General features: G+C 64.8%; 2 protein-coding genes across 3 annotated transcripts; both read left to right on the top strand.

Moving 5' to 3' along the window:
* The first annotated feature begins 6 nt into the window (after positions 1 to 6).
* Positions 7 to 3,698, top strand: LOC118157397 (182 kDa tankyrase-1-binding protein-like). Of its 2 annotated transcripts, none has more exons than XM_035311705.1 (7): positions 7 to 760; positions 1,404 to 1,737; positions 1,903 to 2,035; positions 2,127 to 2,266; positions 2,455 to 2,622; positions 3,110 to 3,184; positions 3,343 to 3,698. In XM_035311705.1, exons 1-6 carry the CDS (start codon positions 15 to 17, stop codon positions 3,173 to 3,175), a joined length of 1,587 nt encoding a protein of 528 aa, XP_035167596.1. In that variant the 5' UTR covers positions 7 to 14; the 3' UTR covers positions 3,176 to 3,184; positions 3,343 to 3,698. The 2 variants fall into 2 exon arrangements, with proteins under 2 accessions (XP_035167596.1, XP_035167595.1); XM_035311704.1 differs by having other exon boundaries at positions 1,401 to 1,737.
* A 3,125-nt stretch (positions 3,699 to 6,823) lies between these two features.
* Positions 6,824 to 8,211, top strand: LOC118157396 (apelin receptor-like). The gene is given in 4 exon segments (XM_035311703.1): positions 6,824 to 7,461; positions 7,463 to 7,930; positions 7,932 to 7,985; positions 7,987 to 8,211. Coding segments are annotated over 4 exon segments (1,113 nt in total). The 5' UTR covers positions 6,824 to 6,948; the 3' UTR covers positions 8,065 to 8,211.
* Positions 8,212 to 10,416: the final 2,205 nt, after the last annotated feature.

The raw sequence follows: 10,416 nt of genomic DNA, 5'->3' as shown, positions 1-10,416 counted from the left end.
ACAGCACCGGGGACATGGGGAGCCAGGACAGGGAGTTCGGCCCCAGCAGGCCAGTCTGGGCCAGCGAGTACGGCTCCGTGGCTACCAGAAAGGAGGAGTTCGGTCCTGGCCGGCTGAGCTGGGCTGGCGAACACGGCATGGCCCAGACGGAAGCGGGCACTGCTTTCGGGGTCAGAACAGAAGACTTGCCCGGCTCCTGTGGCCCCGCTCACCCTTCCAAGGAGTCGGGCTGGGGCAGCAGCGACCAGCAGGAGAGTGGCGCCGTCGGCCCCGGGGGCTGGATCGAAGAGCTGCGCCTCGGGGGAGCTGAGCACCGTAACCAGTTCGGCGTCATTGGGATGGACCAGGCGCCCGAGGCCTCCGGCACCGCAGCGCCAGCAGGAGGCCCCATGTCCTGGAGCGGTGAAATGAGCTCTGGGGACCTGCAGGAGCCCGGGGAGTCCCCGGGAGGCTGGCACGGCGATCTCCCCTTCGGCCCCTCGGCTCCTACCGCTAGTACCGGCGAGGGTGGACCGGGTCAGATGGCCTGGGACGAGGATGGGGCAGCCCCGGGCAGCTCGGCCCAGCCCCGGGAGGATGAGGAGGAGGAAGCAGGCTGGAGGCAGCACCAGGAGGCAGGCGGCTGGAGCGCGGAGCTGCGCGAGGCTGAGGCCAGGCGCCAGGAGTGGGCCAGTGCCTTCGACGCCCGCTGTGCGGCCCGCAGCCGGGATTTCGGTGCCAGGGAGCTGAGCCCAGGAGACCATGGTGCTTCGGCAGACGGGTAAGGAGGGTGCTGGCGGTGGGGGCTGTGGCCCCAGGGACGGATCCTCCGAGGATCTGGCAGAGTTAGCTCCATGCCCTTGTTTTGCCAAGGTGAGGGAACCTCACAGCCTCATCTCAGCCAGGCTGAAGGCGCTGGGTATTTCCCAGATGATAAATTCCCACAAGCTGCCTGACTGTAAGGATGCCGGGAAGAGGGAGGCAAAATCCCCTCTGGGCTGAGGAGAAGTGGGGAGCCCCCAGCTGCACGGGGAGCCCTGCAGTTTGCTGCTGCCGTCCCCTTCCTGGCCCAGGAGGATTTACAGGGATCGCTGTCTTCCCCAGATCCCGGGCTGCCCCTCTCCACCACATCCCTGGGGTTGTTTTGCCAGGCAGGAGGGCTGTGAGCGGCCTTGATCCTCCTCCTCCTGCCCCTCGGTCACCTCCCACCTTTGCCTGGGACTGTGAGAGCGCCGGGGGGCCTGACCCCTTTCTCTGCACCCCTGTCCCCATAAAACCCGGTGGGCAGAGGTGACCTGAGTCCCCCGTGAGTCGGGGACCCTGCTTGCCTTCCTCAGCCCCCTGGCTCCCCGCCAGCCTTGGGAGGGCTTTCCCTCAGCTGCAGTTGGGGGAACTGTGGGCTCTCCCCTCATCTCCCCCAGCAGGACCCCCATGGACATCCGCCTCTCGGACCCCAGCCCACCCTTGGGTGCTGATGCTGAGCCCACTGCCGCGGGGCCGAGCCCCCAGCCGCAACCCCCAGCCTCAGAGCCCCCCCGGGACAAGGATGGGGACGAGCCCAGCCCCGCAGAGGACGGGGACGTGGCTGCAGCCCCCCAGCTGCCGGAGGCTGCCGGCAGGACGCCACCAGAAGCAGAGAGCCAGGAGGAAGCCCCCTGGGACCACCTGGATGGGAAGAGGCCACAGAGCTGCGAGGAAAAAAACCCTCAGCCCGAGGGACCCGCGGAGCTCTCTGGGCAGGAATTCACCTTTCTGGAGGTGAGCGGGGAGGGGGAAGCTTCTGCCCCTGCCCTTGTTGCAGCCCCGGTCCAGACAGATCCTGCTGTGGGTGTCCGTGAAGCGCTGTGGGATGGGTGGGTGGGCTGGGGGGGGGCTGGGACTCCCCCATGCTGGGCGCTGACCTTCCCCCCGTGGGTTCTGCAGGACACGGAGGTCCTGGACAGCACCGTGTACCGGAGCAAAGCCAGCCTGGGCCGCAAGCGGAGGCACCGGGCACCCGCTCTCCGGCCCGGGGCCACCTCCGAAGGGGACAGCTGGATCTTCCAGGACTCCACAGGTGAGATCCCTCGGGGTGGCGACAGCAGGGCAGGGACGCTGGGGTGGCACGGCCTTGGCAGAGGCACCTCACGGCGATGCTGTCCCCGCAGAGCCCCGTCCAGCCCGCGCAGCGGTGTCCTCCGACGAGGAGGCAGCAGAAGAGCCCAAGAGCCGGCGGGTGCGAGCGTCCCCGTCGGGCAAAGGCGTCAAGGTGCCGCTCTTCCCCGGCCTCAACACGTCCGCCCTCAAGGTAAGGGCCCAGCAGGACCCCAGGGACGTGTCCCAGCCACGGGGAGGGGACACCATTCCTCCACTGAGGCAGGTCGTGGGTGTTGGGGCGGCCAAAGGCAGGCAGCGTGGGGAGGGAATAAGTAGGGTGCGACGGGAGGACGTGGGGGCGGCGGGGAGCACCCCTCTGACTGCACCTCTCACACCCAGGCCAAGCTGAGGGGCCGAAACCGCTCTGCCGAGGAGGGGGCGCTGCCAGCAGACAGCAAGGCAGCCCCCCCCGAAGGACCCCCACGTGCAGCGCTCCAAGTCCTGCAAGATCCCCGGCCTGGGTGGGAAGCCCCTGGCGCTGCCCCCCAAGCCGGACAAGTCCTCAGGGTGAGTGCCGGGGGCCGTGGGGTGGTCCTGGTGGGGAGAGGGGCGTGAAAGCCCCCCGTGGGCGTGTTGGGGACCTGTGGGGTGCGGGCTGGATGTGCCAAGGTGCCTGTGGGGCTGTGCTGGAGTCCCACGGCCCGAGGAACCCAGTGCCCCGGGCTGGTGTTTGTGGTGCTGGCAGCCGGCCTTGGGGCTGGAGCGGGGAGCGGGGAGGGAGGCTTGCTGGGACCGGCATTCCCAAGGCCCCGTTGCCTGGGAGAGTTGAGCTGCTCCACCCTAAACAGTGCTTGGGACGAAGCCCTTAAAGCCACAGCTTGAAGGCTGCCTCCGCAGCCAGCTGCAGCCGGCTCCCTTCCTGCCCGACCCCGCTGGGGAGTGGGAACGCTCCGGGGGTTCCCGCTGGCCGGGTCCCCCCAGGGCTTTGGGAGAAGCCCCCAGGGCTTTGGGTGTGTTTTGGGGGGATTTGTGTGATGCATCTCCATCCTCCCAGGTCAGACGGCTCCCCGCCCCACTGGCTGCAAGCGCTGAAGCTGAAAAAGAAGAAATCGTGAGCTGATCTGACGGGGTGAGTACCGGCACAGGGGAGACGCCGCGGGGTGACACCGCGGGGACAGCTGGGACAAGGGCCAGAGGGGACATCCCTCCAGCTCTGGGTCACCCCGGGGGCTGGGGCTGCCTGCCTGGCTCCTGATGGTGTCTCCCCCCTCCCCGTGTCTCTTTCAGGCTCGCTCTCCTGCCAGCGTGGCCCCGGGAGGCTTACGGCCAGCTCCCCCAGGACCAGGTGGCCCCCTCCCCGTGGCAGGACACACACACACACATCTATGCACTTTGTATGATGCTCGCAGGGTCCCCTCCCCAGTCACTTCCCGCCCCCCTCCGAGGCCCGAGGGACTCCCCCAGGGTCTCTCTTTCCTCTGCCCACCCCCTCAGCCCCCACGTCTCCTGGGGGCTGGGGGCAGCGGTAGAAATCCACAAGCCCCCTCCCTCCCGCTCCCCCTCCCACCACCCTCCAGACCAAGAGCAGCAGGTCATTATTTTGGTGCCACTTTTCAGGACAATAAAACTTCGTTGGTTGGTTCGGGGGGAGTCCTTCCTTCTTCTGCAAGCTCCCCGGGCCTCAGGGCTGTGCCCCGGGAGGGGCTGTCCCTGTCCCCATGGTGCGGGGACAGCCACCAGGAGGAGCTCTCCGCCCTCGCATGCCTGCGGCCGGCGCGGGGAGCCCACCCTTGTGCCCCCGCTGCCTCCTGGTTCCTCTCTGCCTGCCTCCTCCGTCCCTGGCGTGGCAGGGGGCTGGTACTGGTGGTAGGGTCGCCCTGGGGGGAGTGGGGACGGGGGTCCTGGCCCCAAACCTTCCTGGGAAACTGAGCAGCCCAGCCTCCAGCCGTGACTGCAGCCGTAATCCAAGCTGAGCTGCCCGTGCCTGTGTTCGGGCTGGGATTTCTTTCCCTGTGCAATCCCAGGAAAGACCAGGGGAGCTTGTGAGTCTCCCCGGGCAGCTTCTGCAGAATGCAATCCCTGGCCCCCTCCGAGAGCTGGCTGTGCCCTGGGCCCTGTCCCCTCCCCGCGATGAGGAACCCCAGGCTGTTTTTTCCCGGCAGAGCCTAGCGGAAAGAGGGAGAGACAGATGGAGAGATGGAGCCAAGGAGTTGTTGCTTCCCTGGTAGGATATGAGTAACTCCAGGCGACTTCAGAGGAAGTCACCAAATCCCACGCCGAGGTAAAGTCCAGCTCTGCTCTTCCTGGCATGCAGAGTTTGGGTACGTGGGGGGCTCAGCCCCACGGCACCGCCGAGTGCCCCCCTGCTGCGGGGCCGGGCTGTGACCGCCCCACCAGCCCCTGGGGAGCTGCACAGGACACTGCCAGCCCCGGCTCTGGGGCTCTCTGCCACGCACCTGAGAGGTTTTTGTGCAGGCTGGGACAAACATCGCACGGGGACAGCGCCCCAGTCTGAGCCAGAGGGAGGTTTTTGGGTACGGGATGGATATTAATGGCCCTAACCCACAGCACACCATGGGAAAGCTTTGAGCCATTAGCTGAGCTGAGGTCTCCCCGGTGCCGCTGACCCCTCGGCTTTATCAGAGGCGTGGGGCCAGCAGATGCTTCGGCTCCTGAAGCTGCAGAGGAATCTCAGCTGCTTATCTCTGATTGCGTCCAGTTGTCGCTGCCCCCTCCCCGCGCTGCTGCAGGGGTGTGGGATTTGCTCCAGCACTTCACCTCTGGCTACCAAGCCTTGTGAATTATTGCCCGGGGACTAAGAGCGAGGTTACCTGCAGCTGCTGGTGAGGTCGGAGATGGGGCTGCAGGCGTCTGAGCCCAGTCCAGCACCCAGCAGGAGAAAACCACCCCTCGCACAGCACCTCTGCGCTGGGCTCAGCTCCTCCTGCTTCCCCTTGCCCCCGGGGCCCCCTCTCCACATTCCTTCTGTCCCCTGGCGGGACATAGCAGCGGGGGCACTGCTCTGCTCAGCCCCCCCCCCCCCAGCTGCTTTTTGGCCAGGCATTACCTTCGCCAGGCTGCAAAGGGTTACCTGTTCTCCTGCGCTACCCACAGAAGACAAAAATAGTGGGGATTGTTATTAATAGTGATCTTCATTACCCGGGCTGGAACATCTCCCTTTGTAGCAGGTTCTGGCAATACCAAGGGTCTAATTAGCATTTTTTTTATTTCCCTGTTTTATTCAATTCATTAGCTGTCTTAAGTAACGGCTTCATCAGTCTTTGGGTTTTGTGTGGTTCTGTCTCCTCTCCTTTTTTTCTTTTTTTATAAAAAACTTAAAATATGAAGCTAGCAGCCCTCACACCTAGGCACTGAATTTTAACAGCTTTTTCTCTAATTCTCCCACCAAGTGCTGACCTTCGCAGCTCCCCCTTAGCAGCTCCTTACAGGGTTAACGTTTGGCTTTCAGAGTTGACCCTGTCCCAGGTAATCAGAATATTTTATTATTCATTACCCCCCTGTCAAGCCTGATTAAGCCCCCCATTTGTTCTCACGGGGCTGAGAGCTGGTTCAGATTTGGGGCTTCTCCTCCCACAGCCTTATTTCGGAGACCCCTTAGGGCTGCCCTGTATTTCAGCAGCCAAATTACCTCGCCACCCGCTCCTTTTTTGTTGTTTTAACACTGGTTTGAGGGGCTGGCCGTGCTGACGGGGGGGTGGTGGTGTCACCCCTGTGCCTGGCTTGGTCTCCGTGCTGCTGCTGTCCCCAGCGTGCCTTTGCTTCTCTCTGAATCTCGCCGACTGGTCATTTATAGGTTTTTAATGGCAGAAGGCACCTCCTGTATCCGTGCTGCGAGCAGCCGAGCCCCGTGCTTGTCTCAGCCTCTGCAGAGGCTTATCAGGCTGCGTTTTGCTTGTCAAGGGCTCTGCCCCAAGCTGCAGCTGCGAGAGCTGCGCCTGGGTGGGACAGTGTCCTGCACCTCAGTCCTGCTCCTTCCAACGTCTCTTGGTTTGGAGGTGATTTTTCATCTCTGGCTGATCTAAAGGCAGTGCTGCTTTCTGCTCCTTCACCTTACAAAAAAAGTCAGCGCAGGATCGGCACACGGGGAGGTCCCTGGGGGCTCTGCTTTACGGCGTGCCGGTGCGGAAATGTTCCTTCACTAACCCAAGTGGCCACTTCCCCCCTTCCAGATTTTGGGTAAATGCCTCAATGGCTCGCACAGTGCTCAAAAGAGGGCCCTGGCAGTTTGGGACCCCTCTGCGCCACAGCTTTGCAAAAGGGCAAAACCTCAGATGCAAAATGTAAAACCCCAAGTGCCAAACGCCCGCTGTGAGGTCCCAAATGCAAAGCCCCAAGTGCAAAGCCTCAGCTGCAAAATGCTGAAATCCCACGTGCGACGCCCCAGATGCCAAAGGCCACCTCTGGACTGTGAAATCCAATTCCCACATCCCTGGGGGGTGGCAGAACGGTGCCTGGCCGTGCCCCCCCGCCCCTGCTGCCCCCAAGGAGCCGCTTCCCCGTGCCCTGGCGCCCAGCCTGGGCGCTGGGGTGGCCGCGAGTCCCTGCGGCGGGGGGCAGCGGGGTTATCTCCCGGGCTGACGCTTTGACACTTGGGTGAGAGCCTGGTAAAACCCCTCGGAGGGGGCCGGGGCAGCCAGATGGGAGGTGTGTGTGTGTGGGGGGAGAGCTGTGAAATTTCCCACGGGGGTTCCCCATCCTGTCCCATCCCACCGAGGAGGAGGAGGAGGAGGAGGAGGAGGAGGAGGGCGGAGGCGGGTAGGAAGGGGAGGTAACGCGGTGGGATTCGTCAGGCTGGGCTCAGAGGGCCGGAGGAGGTCGGTGCTGAGCCCAGGGCGCTGGGGATGAGCTGAGCTGAGCCCAGCGGCCGGCGGCATGGAGGAGGTGGCAGACAGCTATGCCTACGGGGACAACGAGACGGAGTGCGAGTACGAGGAGTGGGGCCCCTCGCTGGCCCTGCTGCCCGCCATCTACCTGCTGGTCTTCCTGCTGGGCACGGCGGGCAACGGGCTGGTCCTTTGGACCATCTTCAAGGGCGGCCGCGAGCGGCGGCGCTCTGCCGACACCTTCATCGCCAACCTGGCCGCCGCCGACCTCACCTTCGTGGCCACCCTGCCGCTGTGGGCCGCCTACGCCTGGCTGGGCTACCACTGGCCCTTCGGCACGGCCGCCTGCAAGGTGAGCAGCTACCTGGTCTTCGTCAACATGTACGCCAGCGTCTTCTGCCTGACGGGGCTGAGCTTCGACCGCTACCTTGCCATCGTGCGGCCCCTGGCCACGGCCAAACTGCGCTCGCGGGTGAGCGGGCTGGTGGCCACGGTGGCCCTGTGGGTGCTGGCGGCCCTGCTGGCCCTGCCGGCCCTGGTGCTGCGGCGGGCGGCCGCGCTGGGGGGGGGACGCCAAGGTGACCTGCTATATGGACTACGGGGGCCTGGCCGCGCCGGGCACCGAGGGCGCCTGGGAGGTGGGGCTGGGGCTGTCCTCCACCGCCCTGGGCTTCGTGGCCCCCTTCGCCGTCATGCTGACCTGCTACTTCTTCATCGCCCGCACCGTGGCCAGCCACTTCCGTCGGGAGCGGGCCGAGGGGCCCCGCAAGCGCAAGCGGCTGCTGACCATCATCGCTGTGCTGGTGGCCGCTTTCGGGGGCTGCTGGCTGCCCTTCCACCTGGTGAAGACCCTCTACGTCCTGATGGACCTGGAGGTGCTGCCCTGGTCCTGCGGCCTCCACGCCTTCCTCAACAACCTCCACCCCTACTGCACCGGCATCGCCTACATCAACAGCTGCCTCAACCCCTTCCTCTACGCCTTCTTCGACCCTCGCTTCCGACGGGCCTGCGCCGCCCTCCTCTGCTGCCGCCCCCCCCGGCCCTGGGGCCGAGCGCTCGGGCAGCTTCTCCTCGGGGCACAGCCACCCCCCCCGGGGGCAAGGGGGGGCCGCCTGGGGGGGGCAAGCTGGACCCCGCCACCCAGGAGACGCTCTTCCGTGCCTGAGCCTTCCCCTTCCGACCCCAGCACCCCCCCTGAGCTGGTCTCCTCGGGGAGCGGCCCCTGCGTCTTTTTGGGGGACCCCCCCTCCTCTTTTCTCCGAGCCCCCGGGCCTGGGTTGCTTTGGGGGGCCCCCTCCCCGCTTGGGGGGTTCGTTTGGGGGGGGGGGGGGCTGAGGCATGGGCTGGTGGGTGGGTTCGGGCAGGGGCACCGGCTGCGAGATTCGTGACAAATAAATGAATTTTGGTTAAAAAAAAATAGAGCGGAGTATGCGATTCCCTCTGGGGTGATGGAGAGGGTGTGTGGGGGGCTGCATGGACTGGGGGGGGGGTTGTGTTGCTGTGTGTGCGCATGCATGTGCACGCGGCGTGTCCCCACACACTTGGGGAAGTGCAAAAATTTCCACCCCTAAGCGCCGCTTTGCCGCATCGCAGCGTGGCGAGACCAGAGTGAAAACCAGAAAAAAGAACCTCCCACCCCCCAAAAATCCTCCGTGCATGGGGTGGGAGCTCAGCCCGCCCCGGTGGGAGGCTCTGATTGCATCAGGCAGCTGTCCCGCTCTCCCAAATCCCCGTTTGAGTTTTTTTATCCTCCTTATCTGAGGCCAGATACACCCTGAGTGGTTGTCCCCTGGGGCTGCGGATGCCATTGAGCAGCCGGGGGCCACTGCCCCGGCCTGGCCGCTGCCCGCACCCCAGGCCAGCACCAGCGGCACCCCCGTGGCGTGGGCGAGGGCCCAGCTCGGGTCTGGACGGCGTTTTGGGGACCCCTTCCCCTTCCCCGTCCTCCCGTGGCGCCAGCAGGACAATGGCCTGCCATGGCCAGGGATTTTGATGACCCACCAAAACACTCCTCTCCCGTTTCCATCTCCAGCCGCAGCCGCTTCCTGAGGCTTCACTCTAAATAAATCTTCCCCCTATTTGCTATTTACATCCTTCATTTACTCGCGATTAACTATCCTGTCTCCTTGGCCTTTGTTCCCACTTGGAAAGGATGCGGGATCATGACTTGGTTCCCGTTGTTCCGCGGGGGGGGAGGAGGGCTGGGCCCACCTTGCCGCCTGCCTCGTCCTCGTTTGGGGACCCAGCTGAGCCCCGCTCATCACCCCTCGGGGACGGCCCTTTGTCTGGAGGCAGTAAACAGGGGAGGTGGCCGGGGAGGCCTTGCTTTGGATAACAGCAAAGGGGGTGCCGCCGCGGAGCTGAGCTCTTTGCACCCTGGCTGGGGCTCTTTTGGGGTTTCCCCGTGGTTTCTGGCTTGGGCTAAGAGACAGGGGTTTGGGGGCTGGAAATGCTGCATCTGAGACCACGGCCCGAAGGGAAATTTGGGGTGCGCGTAGTCAAGGTGCCTTGTTGGAAAACACAAGGAGAAGAGATCCTGGCTCCTGCTTATCCACCCACCCCTCCTCCTCACCCCCCTCCCCGTCCTCCCGGCCACCACCCCTAAATAAGCTGGCCCTGAAGGGGGGCAGAGGGAGCCCTGTTTTGGTGTTTTTTTAGGAGCCCGGGCATGGGCAGCTTCCTCCCAGGCACGGCGGCCAGGCGCGGAAATAGACGCGGGGCGCCTTGCCAGCGGCGACGGGAGCTGCGGACTTTCTATCCGGCTGTTGGAGATTTCCCTTTTCCCTCGGAGGAGGGAAATGCTGGGCCGAGGCGTCTCTGGGGGGAAATGCAGGGACACTTCAGAAAAACAAGGCCGGAGAAGGGGGGAAGGGGCAGCGGGTCCGGACCAGCGGTCGGAAGGAGATAAGGAAGGTGTTGCCTTCCTGCGGCAGCGCGGGGGGAAAGGCGGCTGCGGAAAGATGAGGAGGGAAGATAGAGGGGATGGAGGGGGGTGGGGAGCCCTGCCGAATCCCCGCCACGGCCGGGAGCATCCTCGGAAAAAAATCTGGGCACGCTGGGGAGCTGGGGGTGAATTTGGGCGCGGTGGGATCCTTGAGAAGCGACGCCGCGCCTTGCTGTGGGGGCCTGGCTGGCCGCAGGGCTCCGGCCTGGCGAGGGTGGCCCCGGTGGGGACACGGGCACAGCGGGGACGCGGCACTGGAACAAGGTCAGTCTGCACGGGGAGATGGGAGCGATGGAGAGGCCAGCACGGATGGGGACAGGAACCCCAGGAGCCTCCCAGCCCAGGACAGAGGCTCAGCTCCAGCTCCCAGCTCCCAGCTCCCAGCTCCCAGCTCCCGGCTCCGCATCCCTCCAGAGGTGCAAACACAATTTCACGGCGTGCCGAGCCGGGCTGATGTCCCCAGGTGTCCCGTGAGGCCAGCTTGCCTTTGAAGTTACCTCCTTGTTTACACTTTCACGCTTTCCTCCCCAAAGCAAACGGTGGCGCGGAGGGGACCCCACGTCACCCATGGTC

Source organism: Oxyura jamaicensis (assembly GCF_011077185.1).
Source record: "Oxyura jamaicensis isolate SHBP4307 breed ruddy duck chromosome 5 unlocalized genomic scaffold, BPBGC_Ojam_1.0 oxy5_random_OJ106506, whole genome shotgun sequence".
Lineage (NCBI taxonomy): Eukaryota > Metazoa > Chordata > Aves > Anseriformes > Anatidae > Oxyura > Oxyura jamaicensis.
Note: the sequence above shows the minus strand (reverse complement) of the source record. Positions and strands in the feature narration are given on the sequence as shown.